Genomic DNA, 19563 nt, shown 5'->3' with positions numbered 1-19563 from the left:
TGTGTGTGTGCACACAGAGTGCATTGAGTGAAATAAAGATGTGGAAAAGCAAAACTAGGAGAAAATAAATTGCACCTTGAGTTGTCATGAGCCTGTCTCCCATTTCCTCATTTCCCCCGAACTGTGAGAGTGCCATATTAGTGCTAAAACCCAGGATTTGACAATGACGCATCATCATGGCATCCCTGCCAAAGCATGCTCATTGCCAACCTTCCAGTGGGTAGTCTGCATATTGCTGCTCCTGTCAGGAGAAGCCCAGCTTGCAGCCCCACAGATCCCAGCCGCTAGCCTGCTGGAGTATCCGGACCTGAAGCGGGCTATTTTACAACGGGTCAGCCACACCCCGGAACAGCATCACTAGCACTTCCACACACTGGCACTCAGTAAACTGGGAGAGGTGGACCAGTTAGCCGAAGACCATCTGGTGCCGTTTCCAGGAGCAGGCACCCCCACCACATTTTCCCTCTCTTCCTCTCTCTCATCCTTTCCCTGTGTCTCCTCGCTGTCCTCCGATCCATGCATCATGGAAACAAGAGGCAATTCCCCCAAAGCCAGCTCCCTGAACCCATGTCCCTCCCTATTTTCCCTCACCCTCTTGTGCCTCCATGCTGATGCTGCCCCTAACTCCATCTCTCTCTGAACAGGATTCCAGTGTACTGTAGCATTGGCTGTGGAGGTGGTCCTAGGGCCATCTGCATCTGCTCCACTGGAGCAGTCACACAGTGAAACCCTGAGACATGCTTTTGATCAAGTGAGAGTAATTGATGGTCAAAACCTACAGCCTAATGCTGTGTTATTCTCTGTGTATTTTGCCATTGTTAAAGACAGGTTATAGTGAGTGGCACAGGACACTCAAACAAGAGAGGAAACAACCCAAGTTGTCTCAAAAAGCCACGGGGAACTTTGGTTTCGTGTGACTCATCATAATCCCATGGTGAGGCATTTAGGACAGGATAAGACCCTGAACCATCTCATGGCCCATTTCTATTGGCTGGGCATTCGCAGCGATGTTTGCAGATAGTGTGCAGCATGTCATGAATGTCAGCTGGTGAATCTGCTGGCCACCCCAAAAGCACCATTACTCCCTTTACCATTGATTGACATCCCCTTTGAACGAATTGGTATAGATCTTGTCAGGCCATTAGATCGGATTGCATGAGGGCATCGCTTTGTATTAGTCCTAGTGGATTATGCAACACAATACCCAGAAGCAATGCCTCTTCACAAAATTTCTGCACACAATGTTGCAGAGACACTCTTCTGTGTTACCTCCCAAGTCGGGATCCCAAAAGAGATCCTGACTGATCAAGACACAATGTTCATGTCATGCACACTTTGCAAACTATACAAATTACTGGTGATTAAATCAATTCATACCAGTGTTTACCATCTACAGATGGATGGACTGGTCAAACCGTTTAACCAAATGCTTAAAAACATTATTTATAAGTTCATTCCAGGGGACACAAGGAATTGGGATAAATGGCTGGAACTCATCCTATTTGCAGTTTGAGAGCTCCTGCAAGCCACCACGAGGTTCTCCCCATCACACAAACGTCATAGAACACCACATTGAAACTCCTCCAGGTGTGGTTGTAGATAGCCACCCATATTGCTTACCTGAACACAAGAAAAATGTGGTTCGGGATGAACTCAAGGCCATGCTCGACATGGGGGTAATCAAGGAATCCCACAGTGACTGAAACAGCCCAAGTCTGACAGGTTGGTCTATTTTTGTGTGGATTTTAGAGAAGTCAACGTGGTGTTGAAATTTAACACATATCCAATGTCTCACATTGATTAACTGCTTGAACGGTTAGACACAGTTTGCTTTTATTCGACACTGGATTTAACCAGTTTGTCAGCTTTCTGTTTGGGTTATTTGGAGCCCCAGCAAATTTCAACAATTCATGGACTGAATCCTCCACCCCCTATGCCACTGCCTATTTAGATGACATAATCATTTACAGTAATGATCATCAGCAGGATTTAGAACATCTGAGGACTGTCCTAAGATCTTTGAGATGAGCAGGACTCACATTAAATCCAAAGAAGTGTGCAGCTGAGTAGGTGGAAGTATAGTATTTGGTCTTCCACTTGGGTCATGGACAGGTCTCATCTCATCTCATCTCATCTCATCTCATTATCTCTAGCCGCTTTATCCTTCTACAGGGTCGCAGGCAAGCTGGAGCCTATCCCAGCTGACTACGGGCGAAAGGCGGGGTACACCCTGGACAAGTCGCCAGGTCATCACAGGGCTGACACATAGACACAGACAACCATTCACACTCACATTCACACCTACGGTCAATTTAGAGTCACCAGTTAACCTAACCTGCATGTCTTTGGACTGTGGGGGAAACCGGAGCACCCGGAGGAAACCCACGCGGACAACATGCAAACTCCACACAGAAAGGCCCTCGCCGGCCCCGGGGCTCGAACCCAGGACCTTCTTGCTGTGAGGCGACAGCGCTAACCACTACACCACCGTGCCGCCATCATGGACAGGTGCATCCCCAAATTGATAAGACCACAGCAATTGTGGCCTGCCCAAGACCCAAGACCAAAAATAGGGTGATGCAGTTCCTGGGGCTGGCTGGCTATTACAGAAGGTTTGTACTTTATTTTTTGGATGTCACCAGCCTGTTGACTGACCTCACTAAAAAGATCATGCCAGATCCAATCCAGTGGATGGAGCCAGGCAAACAGGCTTTCGCACTGTTGCATCCACCTGACTTTTCTCTCCCTTTTGTCTTGCAGACTGACACACTGGACAGAGGGCTGGGGGCCATTTTGTCCCAGGTGGTGTAGGGGGAGGAGCACCCCATGCTGTACATCAGCTGCAAGCTCTCAATGCGAGAGATGAAGTACAGGATGATAGAGAAGGAGTGTCTGACCATCAAGTGAGTGGTCCTTACTCTCCAATACTACCTGCTGGAATGCCCTTAAACTCTGCATTCTGATCACTGTTCTGATCACGGCTACACTACATGAAGGATGCCAACATATGGATCACTTGTTGGTATCTGGTGCTTCAGCCATTGAAGTTTGAGGCGGTCCACAGGCTGAAGGCACAGATGGTGGTGGCGAACTACTTTTTCTGCTGGGAGGAGAGTCAGCTGCAGGCTGGACAGCTCCCCAGCCTGAGTCGGAGGTGGGGGTATGTGGCAGTGGGGGTGTGGTTGAGTGTCAACTATGGAGGGAGAGGAGTCAGGCAGAACCAGGAGGTAACGTGATGAGTCCCACCTGTGTCAGATTGCCGGCAGTTTATTTATGTGTCCTTTGTATTAACTTTACAGGTGTTTTGAACTGTCCAATATTAACTGACACCTCCTAGAAGTCCTGGCCCCTACCCCTTGCTTCATATGCTCACAACAGGCATTTGCCCTCACTTTCTACAGAGGTAAAAGTAAAATGAGAATGTTTTCAGTTAATTATCTAAAATTAAACATTGTTGTTGTTTATTTTTTTTTTTTACTTTCTACTGGCACAGTACAGAATAATCCAGTTTCATTCATTCAGAATAATAAAATTGTTTATCACAATTTGTTAAAATGCTAAATCACGAGCAGGGAAAAAATCAACAATGTGCAAGCCTATATAAAATAATTCATTTTCAGTTCTACTGACTGCAATCAAACTCTTGTGGTGACCGCAAACCTGGCAACCCTGATGAAAAAGTGGGAACTCTGATGAATTTGTTTTAAATTATTATTTTTTTTTTTTTAAATGAGAAAGACCGACTAAATACACTAAAATCTATGACTTTACAACTAAAATTTGCTATCTTATTATTGACTGGAATCTGGTTAAGCTGTTTCTTGTTTCATCTAGTTTCCTCAAAAGGAAGGCTTGAATGCAAAGACTTACAAAACAGAACAAAATTAAAGCTTTACCTAGTATAAAATTAAAATCTGTGTCCATGCAGACAAGCATGAATGTTTAATTCATATCAAGTATAGAAGCATACAAGTATCTTTAAAATTATTGCTTTGTCTCTGTGCCTCGCACCTGAGTCTGAATTCTGCTGAGACCACGGAACCAGAGGATTTGTCCTCGTCGTAGCTCCCTCTCAGCATGATCAATTTCCTCCTGATCCTCATTCATTTCCTCCTCTGGTACATCATCCTTCTGAGTGAGCTGACCAGCTCCTTTCAGGAACCTTAGCTTACTGTTTGGGATGGTCGATATCACCTGAAGCACACCAAGGGATCACAGGTTGGTATCATATCGATAAGCAACTACAGTCTGATCAGAAATTTCAACTCATGATTCAGTTAAAAATTTTACATTTAATAATTTGTGGAAAAGTATGATTTTTTTTTTTTGTCAAATTATTTTTCAAAACAAGACTCCAGGAGTCTTAGTTAGTTTAGGGCAATAAAAGATTGACTGCTCTAGAGTATACTTTTTTTTTTTTTACCCTTCAGTAAAAGGCATTTCATGAATAACAATTTTTTCCTACTACAGTTTGTATATTTTTTATTGTTTATCCTAATAATGTGTAAAGCACTGCAAGTTTTTTTTTTTCCAACATTACGGTACATCTTTAAATTCCCCCAAGATATTCTTTTCCCTTTTGTAATATTGTTTCACCAAATGGTATATATCAGAAAATAGATAGCACATGCAGAAGTAATAAGTGAGTAAATTTCAGGTCTTAGTCATGAAGACACTACAACAATTAACAATCAGAATCAATCTATGATGAAAGAGGTACGGGTCTTGGTAAAGAACTTTTGCACACTACTATAGACTGAACTCTTGGTGGCCCTGAATGAAATGATTTATGTCTAACTGAAAGAACAACATACCTGTCCCCAGACCAGCTCTCCAAGCCCAAAGAACACACACCACATCCACTTTTCCGTATCGAGGGGAGAGCAACTGAAGGGTTTCCCTCCAAACTGCACAATAACAATCTGAAACACAGAAGAAAGAAATCAGTCCAATCAGTATTACAGTGTCTTGCAAAAGTATTCATCCCCCTTGGTGTTTGTCCTGTTTTGTTGCATTACAAGATGGAATTAAAATGGATTTTTTGGGGGGTAGCACCATTAGATTTACACAACATGCCTAAACTAAAAAGTACCTAAAACTACAGTCCAGAAACTAATTTCACCCCTGGTTCTTCCAAGAGACATTCCCTAAGATTCCTGGAAAAGTCCCTGACTTCCTGAAGTTCCTGCTGTGGAAACACACCTTCTAGCCTGTTGCAGTCTTGCATGGTTTTCTCTGCAGTTTCTTGAGCACAGTTTAGTATTGTGTGTGTGGAATAATAAATCATTTGTTCTGCTTTTTAAATGACCAAGAAAGGTCTAAAATTTGCCTAGGCCCATCTATACACTATATGACTCCATGTTTGTGGACACCTGACCATCACACCCATATATGCTTTTTGAACATGACACTCCAGATTTAGTCCCCCTTTGCTGTTATATTAACCTCCACTCTTCTGGGAAGGCTTTCCATGAGATTTTGGATCATGACTGTGGGGATTTGTTCATTCAGCCACAAGAGCATTAGTGAGATCAGGGCAAAAAGGCTTGGGGCACAATCAGTGTTCCAATGCATCCCAAAAAATGTTCAGTGGGGTTGAGGTCAGGGCTCTGTGCAGGCCACTCGAATTCTGCCACTCCAACCTTGTCAAACCATGACTTTATGTCCCTCGCTTTGTTTACAGGGGCATTGTCATGCTGGAACATGTTTGGGCTGGGTTCAAGTGAAGGGAAATCGTAATGCTACAGCATATAGAGACATCCTATACAATTGTGTGCTTTCAACATTGTGGCAACAGTTTGAGGAAGGCCCACATATGGGTGTGATGGTCAGGTGTCCACAACCCTTTGGTTATAGATTATACTTTCAATCCTATTTTGTGGCATAAAAAACTGAGTTCATACATAATGGTCATTGAATCAGTTTTTATGGAGTCTCTTTTAATTAATTAATTAATTTTATTTTAATTTAGTGTTTTTAGCAAATTAATGCAATTTTAACAAATATAAACACATGACCCATACATAATTGGAATCAGTTATGTAGTTATTCAATACTTGACCTTGAAAGAGAACCACTTCATATTAATAAACTGTAAAATACATAAACATAAAATATATTTACTACCTGAATTCCAAAAGTGCCCAGAACAATAGTGCAGAAGATAGGGTTTCTTAAAATGCCATCAAACACATTCCTCTCGCCGTGAATCTTGCGGGCGTTGATCTCGTTGAAGAGCTGCATCATGACAAAGGTATTGAAGATGATGGTGTAATGTTCAGATGGAGGCGAGTGCAGAGGTGCGTTCCTGCCGCTGTCGATGTCAAAGAGCTGCTCGCCTACACAAACGTGGTTATGCAATCAATAATAATTTGTATGTAAAATTTATATCTTTTCAGAATTACTCGGTAATGCTTGAACACATCTAATCTCCTCCAGATTTCAGGAATCATTTATAGAAGTCATGCCTTCAAGAATAATCAGATCAAGAATAAAATGTAGACAACCACCATGGGAAAGACATACCAATGAACAGCAGACTGAAAATGATGATAAGCTGGTAGATGCCGTGGCCCAGGATGTTCTTGGTCATGGTGCTGGAGATGAGTGGCTTATTGCGACCATATGGTTTTCTCATGAGCAGTGATTCAGTCGGAGGTTCTGTGGCCAGAGCCAGGGATGCAAAAGTGTCCATGATGAGGTTCACCCACAACATCTGAACAGCTTTCAGTGGAGAATCCTGATGAAATAACAAAGTAAAATGTTGTGATTAGATACAATGCGGCCTTGTGTTAATTCCCCCGTGGCCTGGTAGGATAATGTTACAAACAATCTGGAATGTTCTTGTAAGCTATTACATGTACCATTCTCTTGAACCAGGATGCCTAAAAACAGGAAAATCCTATCCAAAAATAAAAAATAGTTACTGGGCAGTGAGACAGACAGTGAGATAGAACGACTGAGATGTTTCTCAGGGGAGATTATGTTGTCTGCTGCAATAATGTTATAAATAATTGTATTGTGATTATCATAAGCAGTAAGAGAATCCTGTGGGAATCTGGTCATGGAACACTGACATGGAACTACAATGGTTGCCCTATTTCAGTTATTTCTGCAATAATCTTTTTCAATTTTTGCTCCACAGTCGACGTAACTGACTTGTCTAATGTTCAAGACATCTATTTTCAGGCCCTCAAGCGAACCTAAATAGAAGAGCTAGGTATGATAAAGTGTCTTTCAAGAGTTTGATCATGCACTTTGTGAATTCCATGTGGAAAAATATTTTAATATTTAAAAAAAAAGCTTCTTATTTCTTTTTATTACTATTGTAATAAATTGTGCAGATCAATAGATGTGTTATATCATTGATTCTGCAGCTATACTGAAGTGCATTCATTGATAAAATGGTCTGCAACATGGTGTCGAGTAGAAATAACCTTTACCTTGATTTTATTAGGCCAGTATTCCTCAAGGAAGTTTAGCAAAGTTATTAAAAAAGGATTGGAACTGGGCCACTGGCCTTGACCCAGAATTGTTATGGTTTCTGTTACTGAAGATGTGTTAAAAACATGTCTTTTAATCAGGGAATTACAGATAAGAGATTATATTAAGAAGTTGCTGCAGAAATACAAAGGTTAAAAATGAAAAGTATGCAACATTCCTTGAAACTCAATACATTTTGGAGAGTCGAAAATTTTAATGCCTCAAAAAACTCCTACTGATCCACAACAGTTTTACAGAAGTTGCCAGTACATACAGATATGTTTTAATACATATGGTCAATTTTCTTGCCATATGTTTTATGTTTGTGATCCAATTGTACTACTACAGAGTCCCTAAAGGGAAATGGGTAAAAATAAATAAATAAATAAATAAATAAATAAATAAAGTTTCCCGTGCGCAGGAGAAAGTATCTGGTGCACATAAGAAACTACTTGAAGTATGAACTCCATAAATATGATGAAGCATTTCTGAGTACAATGACCGTACAGAGGGATATATGCGAAAATGCAAAATGTACCAGAAGATATCATTAATCAACTAACAGACAACGTGCGCACATTTTTTTTTAATAAATGTCCTTTTAGGGGCTCTGTATATTACTGCATGTTCAGTGATCATCAATTTCGAAAAAAGTCAGCAAAACCCCTTCTGTAAGTGGAAGTGAAGTATCAACATTCACATATTCAGATGTAATGCACACTAGCCTATGGTGTATTGCATATCAATATAACCTGTGTAATACAAGCTCCAGTAAATGCCACAATCACAGCCACCACATTAACAGTAAGCTGGAACTGCAGGAACTTGGAGATGCTATCATAGACGTTGCGCCCCCACATCACTGCTTTCACAATACTGGTGAAGTTGTCGTCCGTCAGGATGATGTCTGAGGCCTCCTTGGCCACATCTGTGCCTGCAATTCCCTGCAATTAAAATGGAGATTTTTAAATTGAGAAAACTTTATATTACATTTAAGGTATTCTGAAAAGTTTAGCTGAAATCCAAAGTGTCTGGAGAACATAATTTCCTCTAAATATCGCTACCAATATCTTGATATACTACAGTGGGATATGAGCAATCGCACGCTCTGATTGGTTACTACTAGTCTATCAGCTCATATACCTTGAGTAGAGAAAAACAAAATGGCAGAGTGTGTTACTGGAACAACCGAGGACAAAATAAAAACACTACTTCAAAACAAAACCCTAATAAATACAAAAAAGCAACAAAATATGGAATGAAAGTATTTGATGGTAAGAACTTATCTTTTTTATTTTTCAAGAATTATTACTATAGTATGTTTCACAAATTGCTACTGTCATTTCGTCGCTTTGTTTACATTCTTCATCTTTAAGCATTAAAATTTGTTGAAATTTTTAAGACTGGTTCAAAAGCTCAAAGAGGTTTGAAAATTACATAAATGAAATGTCCAAGGAAGAATTAAATAAATGTTTAAAGCTATTCTATACCTCAGCATGACAGCAAGATGATACTTTCTACAAAAAAAAAAAACCTCCAAAAAACACTAAAGTCAATTCATGCAACCATTGATAGGTTTTTAAGAAGTCCGCCTAAATGCGAAATGACTTTGTTGGACGTTTTGTATAAACTTTTTATTTCTCGAATTTGCAAAAAAAATAAAAATAAAAATGCTCTGTTTCTCAAAATCCAGAGAATGTGGATAGAATAAAACAGTTATTCCACTCAATCTGGTCAGACATGGTTTATTGCCAACTTAGCGCGACACGTCTCATCGGCTCATGTACAACTCAATTTCATCGAATAATTTATATATGTAGAGAGAGATTATCTGTACTTCAAAAACAAAAAAATAAGAGAATCAAACATTTTTCCATTAACCAGGAATAAAGAGCAATGATATGCCAGGCTACCTTGACCACATATGTCAAATCTTGCCATGTACGATTCCGACACCTGAACTGTACTTAACAAAGGTGCTACAGAGTCCTTCATTTTACATCCTGCTTCATGTTGTCCTGCGTCAGGGTTTAATTAGTTTTAATCAAACTATGTTGTGTTTCTCTGCTTGGTGAAGTTGGTTGGGCAGGTGTAAACACAATCGCAATGGCACGAGACAAAACAACTGTGAAACAAGCCCACAAAAGTTGTTGGCCTCATAGTGCTTCTGAGAGACTGTGAGAACTCCATTTAACCATGATTTGACCTTCCCACATTTGCTGAGGCAAATATTTTGAATACTGTATTTGAGTACTGTTAAACCATAATATGGGAAATAAACAGAATAATAAGTGTGAATGTGGCACATCCATATGACATCTATTTAAACCGGATTGTATGAGTGAATGTGTTTCTGATTGCTCTTACATCTGCCCATTATGTATTTGTGAAACCTGGAGGTATTTTCTCGAAAGATGTGAAAGTACAAAAGTGCCGTGATGTCTTGGTTTGCTGAGCAAGAACATACATCTATAGTCTTAACCTTTGGTCAGACTTTTGAGGTGATGAAAGTTGTGGCTGTTTTTGAGCCATATATACCATAATATAATTGTTTACAAGTGGAATTCAGCAAAATGCAGAACTGATGTTAAAGGACAATGGATCCTGTTAGGATATGAGGCAAGCTACTGCTCAAAGTGCACACTAGGGGGCACCGCTGCACTTTTCTTTTTTCATCTGGAGGACACAAAATGGCGTGATGCTGTGTGTCAGTGTGACGTGAGGCAGAAAATGAGGACAGCCTGAATTTGGGTGGCACAGAAGAAAGCAAACAGTTAAAGAATGGAATTAGAATGTGGCAGCCTGATATTCCTCTCCTGGCTAAAAAACCTGAGCAGCTGGGTTGGCTATGGTTGAAGTGTGTTTATGGCTGAGGTGGAATATACCATGGCAAAGCCAACATCTGCTTTTTTCAGAGCAGGTCCATCGTTGGTACCATCACCTGTTACAGCCACAACCTGCCTCTGATCCACCAGCGTGCTGTCAATTATACCTGAAAGACAGCATCATTACAGGATAAGCAATCATCATCATCATCATCATCATTGTATCTACTTAATTGAAGAATAGGAAATTGCTCCATTACTAAAATTATTCCTGAATCTGAGCCACAATCTATAAAAAGCAAATACATGTTCTGGCTGTATAACATCATATGCAGCACAATGCACAAATGGTGCTTTGCATTGTCTTCAATAAATTGCAGTTGTGTATGAAAGACTAGGTGGAATGACATAGTTAAGGTTTCAAATTAAAGCATTGTTGACATTAAATGACAACAGTTAACAAAATCAAATCATGAAGATCGGCATTAATACATCACAAGAAATGTTAATAAAGTAATCGACACTAAATATTACCTAAATACACCTATAATAACTGTGGTGTTTCTTCCATCCACAATTACAAAAAACATCCACATAAACTGAATTGAAATGTTACTGAATGCTAATAATTAGCTGTACAGAGGTTTGAGGTTGTTCATACTGGCATGTACTACTCAGTCTCAATTATGCATTCTGCCTATTAATTATCATAAACATTCATTCAGACCTTGGTTAGCTAATGCAGGTGTTCATTATTCGGTTTATAATTAGCAGACATCAATTAATTAAAGTATTATCTACTTTGTTAACATAATGTACAAATCCTGGGGTTTATGGTTATTCCACAAATAACCAAGATAATATTTTATGGGAAAATTAAAATAAATACAATTTTAAATAAATGTAAATTTTCAAAAAAAGGATGTTCAGTCAGTCACTGTTTCCTGAAGGGCACTAGCTTGTTTATTTGTTATTTGTATATTAATAAAAAAAAGCATTCTTTATTTAACTTTTTCAAAAGTGCTTTAAAAGATAACACAGTAAAATAGAACAACTTTGGTCATTTTTATTTTAACTGTTTATAAATGTTATTTCCTGTATTAGGGTTACATGGGGGGGACAGAACACTTCAATATAATTAACAGATAATGCAGATTTTCTTACCTTTAACAAGTGTGTGTTTGTCTGTTGGAGAGGACCGGGCTAAAACTCGCAGCTTGGGCCAAACTTTATCAATGCGCTCTTGTTCAACCTACAGATGGCATGCACATAATCAGCCATAAGGGCAGTCTGAATCACTGCAGGTGTAAATTAAACACAATCCTGAGTACCTAAAGTCATCATAACAGTGTTACAGCCTTTACTTGTTAGTATGAGAATGGGTGTAATTAGAATAATACTCATCAGGGGATGCTAGAAAACTGAGTGATGGCAGTCTGTACAATGTAATTATCGTGCTCGCTAATTATTAGGGGTGTAAAGATTCACCAAGTTGGTTTGGTTCTTCAAACTCAGCTGGGACTTAAAGTCTTAAGATGGCAATGGTAACCCGAAGTACTTTTCGCTAATGATATCACTGCAGAGATTAGAAAATAACTCTAACACAACATTGGAGGAACGTTATAACATATTGACAAACAAAACAATAAATGAATTACTTTATACATAAGAGAAACTAATCACAGAAGAGGAGTCTTTACACCTTTAATATTATTGGTAATGTCAGGAGCATTAACACTGAAAATGTATTAATTGACACTATGAATTTGAAACTTTACACATGCTCAATAGGACAGGTTTATTTCTGAGACTGTGAGTTGGCCAACCCATGTCCTATCCAAAACAGTCGAGTTCACTTCTCCCCTCTCTTTCCCATGGTGCCACAGTTGATCCACAGCTGAGAGCTGGAATGAGGCCCAGGCAGGTCTGTTAGGGCTGCAGACAGCTGGGGCCTGATCCACCGAATCATTATTCAAGACAAGGCACTGGGAGGTGAAGTTGAGGTGTCTTCACAGTAATATGTATACATTTCATTTGCTGTCAAACAAAATATACGTGCCAAAATATATGGGCCACAAACATGAAACAAATGTGTAGATTAGTCCCAAACTTTTTCACCCAGTAATGTTGGGAATGGATTGGCTGGAGTTTGTTCAATTAGCAGTGGACTGTGTAGGGCCTGGCAAGGAGGGTGACGTGAGGACACAGTTCCTGGTACATTGTGTGACTGTGACCAGAAAAGAGTGAGTGACAGAACTGTGAGCCTGCTGCCTTTGGTACATTGAGACAGCACAGGGCATCACATCATATTAGTCCTTAATGACCATGTGAAGTATCCTGAAGCAGTGCCTCTGTGGTCAATTTCACATATGGTGGGAAGCCATGTTTGTGGTATGGGAGGTACCCTAGACCACCATCGGATTTTCTCCTTTTGAGATATTATATGGAAGGAAGCCCCAGGGGGCATTGGACATAAAGGAAGCTAAATGGATGCTTCACCACCTAGTAAAAATGAAGTTCCCAACCAGACAATTTGTACCAGGAGATAAAGTCCTTATATTACCCCCTGCCTCTAGCTCAAAATTACTCTCCATGTGACAATGACCCATCAAGGTCACATCATGAAATTAATCAGAACACATGGCAGATTAACCACCTCAATTTCCTCAAACACTGAAAAGAGGTGGTCCCTCTTGTCCCTGGCGGTGGCAGAGAGACATGAGTTGGAATCAGAGCTTTGAAAAGAATCAAATCCCATTCCAATCCCACTTGGAGGTCATCTCTTACTGTACTGAAGAGCAGAGGTCAATAATTTGCAGACCAAATTTTCTGACAGGTTTTCTCCCATTACCTACACTGACCCAATAGAATATAGAGACTCCTTCCAGTGTCATTGTATGCAGCCTACTATATCACTTGCCTGAACATGAAATGGGGGAAATGCTAGAGCTGGGTGAAACAGAGAGTCCTACAGTGACTGGAACAGTCACATTGTGCTTGTGCCCAAGCCAGCCAGGGCAATCTGTTTCTGTCTGGACATCCACAACATTTATGCTGCTTCATTCGCTGCTTCTATAATGACTATCCAATGCCTCTTATGAACAAGCTCCTGGATTGGCTGGGCATGGCTTGTTTTTACTCAAACCTGAATTTGGTCAAGAACTTTTGTCAGATTGTCTTGTCATCAAAATCCAAGGAAAAATGGCTTTCTCTACTCCCCTTTGGCTACACTAATTTGTCATACTTTGGGCTCTTCAGGGTGCTGGCTACATTCCCATGAATAATGGACCACATTCTATGACTCCACTATGCATATGCTGCAACCTTTTTCGATAAACATCTTTAGTAATAGGAGCTCATATGCAGCATGTGAGGGTAATCCTAAAGTCCTTGAGACGAGTCCTTGACAGCACTTCTAAAGTCCTTGATGTGTACAATTGGAAGAGTGTAGGTACAGTATAGTATCTGGTTTTCCACTTGGGTCATGGGCAGGTGTGCCCCCAGCTGTTAAGACTGCTGTGGTAGTAGCCTGCTATGACCCAATACCAAAAATGAGGTATGATAGTTCCTGGGCCTGGTGGGTTGTTATCATCGGTTTGTGCCTAAATAATCAGACCTCACCAGCCTCCTGACTGAGCTCACTAACAAGGGAGTGCCAGATCCAGTCCAGTGGTGGCAATAGTGCCAGTGGGCCTTTATGAGCATTAAAGTGGCTCTCTGTGGGGGTCTCCTGCTTCACTTCCCAGACATATCCTTCTCCTTTTGTGTTGCAGACTGATGTGTTGAAGGAGAAGGACCGCCTAGTGCAGTACATCAGCAGGAAGCTCACCATGCGAGTCTCAATGTGTGACACCATCTGAAAGGAGTATCTGGCCATTGAGTGACTACCTATTGGGCCTGTGGGGTGTATAATGGCAGGTGAGGGCATGGTTTAACGTGGCTCGGCACTGGGATTACTGCAGGAATTGTTACAATATTATAGTATATCTAGCATGATTAATCTTATTACAGAGAACATTATGTGAATATGTGAATTTATCTGTGTGTGTGTGGGGGGGGGGGGGGGGGGGTGTTTGGTTCTGAGTGCAGTACCTCTCCCTTTTCATTACGAATCCTTCTATTGAATTCTTTGCCCTCAATGCACAGGAAATCCTCTCCAGGGTGGATGATGCCACACTTGATGGCGATAGCTCTGGCAGTATTGATGTTGTCACCAGTTACCATTCGTACCGTGATGCCAGCACGCTGACACTTACGAATAGCTTCTGGCACCTGTGGGCATAAAGTAGGCAACTGTTTAAGATTTAAAAGAATTATACCAACTAGAGTTGGAATATGAACCTATTCTATAAGAACTAGGCACAATGTTAAATTAAAAAAGGAACTGAATTCCTTCTTGATGGGGACTTTTGAATGTAAGTGAATTAGCTTTTCTGTCAGATAAATTTTATTAATGTTTGGTCTGATCACTGATTGGGGTAAATGGAAGAGGAAGAACTTCATCAATAATGAACAGTGGAAGAGGAAAGTGACAGGTAACATTAGACTTTTAAATCAAATGGATTCCTTTACAGATTCTCAGGTATCTGAAGGTTTATTAGTTAATGGGGACAGCCCTGATGACAACTGCAATTATACAGGACTTATTATATATTAGGTAATATATTATTGTTTATGGCGGCACGGTGGTGTAGTGGTTAGCACTGTCATCTCACAGCAAGAAGGTCCGGGTTCGAGCCCCGTGGCCGATGAGGGCCTTTCTGTGTGGAGTTTGCATGTTCTCCCCGTGTCCGCGTGGGTTTCCTCCGGGTGCTCTGGTTTCCCCCACAGTCCAAAGACATGCAGGTTAGGTTAACTGGTGACTCTAAATTGACCGTAGGTGTGAATGTGAGTGTGAAGGTTGTCTGTGTCTATGTGTCAGCCCTGTGATGACCTGGCGACTTGTCCAGGGTGTACCCTGCCGTGTACCCTGCCTTTTGCCCGTAGTCAGCTGGGATAGGCTCCAGCTTGCCTGCGACCCTGTAGAACAGGATAAAGTGGCTAGAGATAATGAGATGAGATGAGATATTATTGTTTACGACTGTATGATTTTTTTTTTATTATTTGATTCCATAAATAAATTCTTTTGGCCTTACTTTGACATTTTATATAATACCAGTCAAAAGTTTGGACCCACTTACTCACTTGAAGATGGATTCATAGTCCTTACAATTTTCTGGACTGACCGACATTTACGTCTTAAAGTGATGATATAAGCAATGACTGTCATTTCTCTTTACTGAGTTGAGCGGTTTATTACAGTTGTTGAATAGAGCTATTATACACCAACACTACTTCAGCACAACACAATTGATGGTCTCAAACACTTTAAGAAGGCAAGAAATTCCACTAATTAACTTTTGACAAAACACACCTGTGAATTGAAAAGCACTGCATATGACTACCCCATAAATCTGGTTGAGAGAATGCCAATAGTGTGCAAAGCTGTCATCAAAGCAAAAGCTGGACATTTTGAAGAATACAACCCCGATTCCAAAAAAGTTGGCACAAAGTACAAATTGTAAATAAAAACGGAATGCAATAATTTACAAATCTCAAAAACTGATATTGTATTCACAATAGAACATAGACAACATATCAAATGTCGAAAGTGAGACATTTTGAAATGTCATGCCAAATATTGGCTCATTTGAAATTTCATGACAGCAACACATCTCAAAAAAGTTGGGACAGGGGCAATAAGAGGCTGGAAAAGTTAAAGGTACAAAAAAGGAACAGCTGGAGGACCAAATTGCAACTCATTAGGTCAATTGGCAATAGGTCATTAACATGACTGGGTATTAAAAGAGCATCTTGGAGTGGCAGCGGCTCTCAGAAGTAAAGATGGGAAGAGGATCACCAATCCCCCTAATTCTGCGCCGACAAATAGTGGAGCAATATCAGAAAGGAGTTCAACAGTGTAAAATTGCAAAGAGTTTGAACATATCATCATCTACAGTGCATAATATCATCAAAAGATTCAGAGAATCTGGAAGAATCTCTGTGCATAAGGGTCAAGGCCGGAAAACCATACTGGGTGCCCGTGATCTTCGGGCCCTTAGACGGCACTGCATCACATACAGGCAGGCTTCTGTATTGGAAATCACAAAATGGGCTCAGGAATATTTCCAGAGAACATTATCTATGAACACAATTCACCATGCCATCCGCCATTGCCAGCTAAAACTCTATAGTTCAAAGAAGAAGCCGTATCTAAACACGATCCAGAAGCGCAGACGTCTTCTCTGGGCCAAGGCTCATTTAAAATGGACTGTGGCAAAGTGGAAAACTGTTCTGTGGTCAGACGAATCAAAATGTGAAGTTCTTTATGGAAATCAGGGACACCGTGTCATTCGGACTAAAGAGGAGCAGGACGACCCAAGTTGTTATCAGCACTCAGTTCAAAAGCCTGCATCTCTGATGGTATGGGGTTGCATTAGTGCGTGTGGCATGGGCAGCTTACACATCTGGAAAGACACCATCAATGCTGAAAGGTATATCCAGGTTCTAGAGCAACATATGCTCCCATCCAGACGACGTCTCTTTCAGGGAAGACCTTGCATTTTCCAACATGACAATGCCAAACCACATACTGCATCAATTACAGCATCATGGCTGCGTAGAAGAAGGGTCCGGGTACTGAATTGGCCAGTCTGCAGTCCAGATCTTTCACCCATAGAAAACATTTGGCGCATCATAAAACAGAAGATACGACAAAAAAGACCTACCGGTAAGACAGTTGAGCAACTAGAACCCTACATTAGACAAGAATGGGTTAACATTCCTATCCCTAAACTTGAGCAACTTGTCTCCTCAGTCCCCAGACGTTTACAGACTGTTGTAAAGAGAAAAGGGGATGTCTCACAGTCGTAAACATGGCCTTGTCCCAACTTTTTTGAGATGTGTTGTTGTCATGAAATTTAAAATCACCTAATTTTTCTCTTTAAATGATACATTTTCTCAGTTTAAACATTTGATATGTCATTTATGTTCTATTCTGAATAAAATATGGAATTCTGAAACTTCCACATCATTGCATTCCGTTTTTATTTACAATTTGTACTTTGTCCCAACTTTTTTGGAATCGGGGTTGTATAAATATATAAAACATTTTGCTTTGTTTATACTTTTTTGCTTACTACGTAATTCCAAATGTGTTATTTCATAGTTTTGATGCCTTCACCGTTGTTCTACAATGTAGAAAATAATAAAAATAAAGAAAAAAACCCCCATCAAATTAGAAGGTGTGTTACAATGTTTGAGTGGTACTGTACCATATATATATATATATACACACACACACACAACCCCAAATCGGGAAAAGTTGGGGAAAATGCAAACAAAAAATAAACAAATAAAGGAGTGATTTCTAAATTTATATTTAACATTTCATTGCGGACAGTATGAACCCAAGATATTTCATGTTTTGCCTGGTCAATGTCATTTCATTTGTTAAAATACATCCATTCCTGCATTTCAGGCCTGCAACACATTCCAAAAAAATTGGGACTACTTGCAATTTATGGCTAGGAGTGAGGTAAAACAATTAAATAATGATATGATTTGGTATCAAATCAGTATACAGGAAAGGCCTAGTCTTTGAGGAGCAAAGATGCGCCAAGGATCTCCAGTTTGTCAACAAACGCATGAAGAAAATAAGTGAAATGTTTAAAAATAATGTTTCTCAAAGAAAGATATGAAGGTATTTGGATATTTCATCCTCTATCATTAAACTATTCAAGGAATCTGGAGGAGGTTTGGTGTGTAAAAGGCAAGGGTGCAAGCCTTAGCTGAACACCCCATGATCTCTGATACCTCAGATGGCACTGCATCAAGAACCGTCATTCATCTATAGCTGATATAACCACATGGGCTTAGGATTACTTTGGCAAACCTTTGTCAAGCACTATGATACAGAGTTACATCCAAAAATGCCAGTTAAAACTTTACTGTGCAAAAAGGAAGCCTTATGTTAACTGTGTCCAGAAGCACCATCGACTACTCTGGGCTCAGAGGCATCTGGGATGGACCATCACACAGTGGAAACGTGTATTGTGGTCAGATGAATCAGTATTTCAGGTCTTTTTTGGAAGAAATGGATGCTATGTGCTCCAGACCAAAGAGGAAAAGGACCATCCAGACTGTCACCAGCAATATGTCCAAAAGCCAGGGTCTGTCATGGTATGGGGTTGTGTCAGTGCACTTGGCAAAGGTAATTTACACTTCTGTGATGGTAGTATTAATGTAGATAAGTACATTGAAATTTTGGAATAATATATGCTGCCTTTAAGACGACATCTTTTCCAGGGATATTTCAACAAGATGATGCATAAACACATTCTGCACACATTACAAAGGCATTGCTGTGGAAGAAGAGGGTGCCTGTCCTCTCTGTCCCCAATAGAGAATGTGTGGCAAATTTTGAGATGAAAAAATGCGATAACGATGACCCCATACTGTTGGACACCTTAAAACCTGTTTGCATGAAGAATGGGACAAAATGGGACACACCTGAACCATTTCATCACTTGGTGTCTTCAGTCCGTAAACATCATTTAAGTGTTGTGAGAAGGAATGACAACCTTATAAAGGGTTTTGTGTGTGTGTGTGTGTATATATATATATATATATATATATATATATATATATATATATATATATATATATTAGTGCTGTCAAAAATGTCGCGTTATTAACGCGTTAACTTGACTCAATTTTAACGGCGATAATTTTTTTATCGCGAAATTAACGCTCTGTGACATGATGTAGGTTTTTCATAAGCTTTTGAAACTGCCAGGAACTTGCAACAGACAAACGATAGCAGCTAGACTGTAATGCCCCGCACAGCCAGAGTCCTCTGTCCTCCTCCCAAAGAACCAACACGGGCAGGGTGCGCTAGTAGAGATGGGATTTATGGCTCTTTGATGGGATCCGCATCTTTGTGATCCGTTCTTTGAAAAGAGTCGTTCAAAAGACTGGCTCATTTGGCTCTTTTTAAATATTTATTCAGTTTTAAGAAGACAGCGTCTAAAGAAGCCAGATCCCTCTGAACTGTAAACTCAATGCTATCCCAGAAAACCTTCCTGTAATATGCAAATTTGGCCGCCTCTGATTGGACAGTGCAACGCATCAACAGGCAGAAAGTGTAAAAGTACAAAATGTGTTAAGTGAGCTGAAACAGTAAAGATCAGATTCAATGCAATATTTATCAACGAAC

General features: G+C 40.1%; 1 protein-coding gene across 5 annotated transcripts in view; it reads right to left on the bottom strand.

Annotated features, from left to right (window-relative positions):
* The window catches only part of atp2b2 (ATPase plasma membrane Ca2+ transporting 2), a 467634-nt gene that overhangs the window by 16522 nt on the left and 431549 nt on the right, over positions 1 to 19563 (bottom strand). For all 5 annotated transcript variants that reach the window (XM_060910551.1, XM_060910547.1, XM_060910549.1 and 2 more), the window contains 8 exons: positions 14400 to 14579; positions 11472 to 11559; positions 10368 to 10474; positions 8235 to 8426; positions 6526 to 6739; positions 6127 to 6338; positions 4815 to 4922; positions 4012 to 4194 (listed from right to left, as the gene is read on the bottom strand). In XM_060910551.1, coding sequence (XP_060766534.1) covers positions 4012 to 4194; positions 4815 to 4922; positions 6127 to 6338; positions 6526 to 6739; positions 8235 to 8426; positions 10368 to 10474; positions 11472 to 11559; positions 14400 to 14579 — 1284 coding nt within the window. The remainder of the gene's footprint in view (positions 1 to 4011; positions 4195 to 4814; positions 4923 to 6126; positions 6339 to 6525; positions 6740 to 8234; positions 8427 to 10367; positions 10475 to 11471; positions 11560 to 14399; positions 14580 to 19563) is intronic.

This window comes from Neoarius graeffei, chromosome 26, assembly GCF_027579695.1.
Source record: "Neoarius graeffei isolate fNeoGra1 chromosome 26, fNeoGra1.pri, whole genome shotgun sequence".
Lineage (NCBI taxonomy): Eukaryota > Metazoa > Chordata > Actinopteri > Siluriformes > Ariidae > Neoarius > Neoarius graeffei.
Note: the sequence above shows the minus strand (reverse complement) of the source record. Positions and strands in the feature narration are given on the sequence as shown.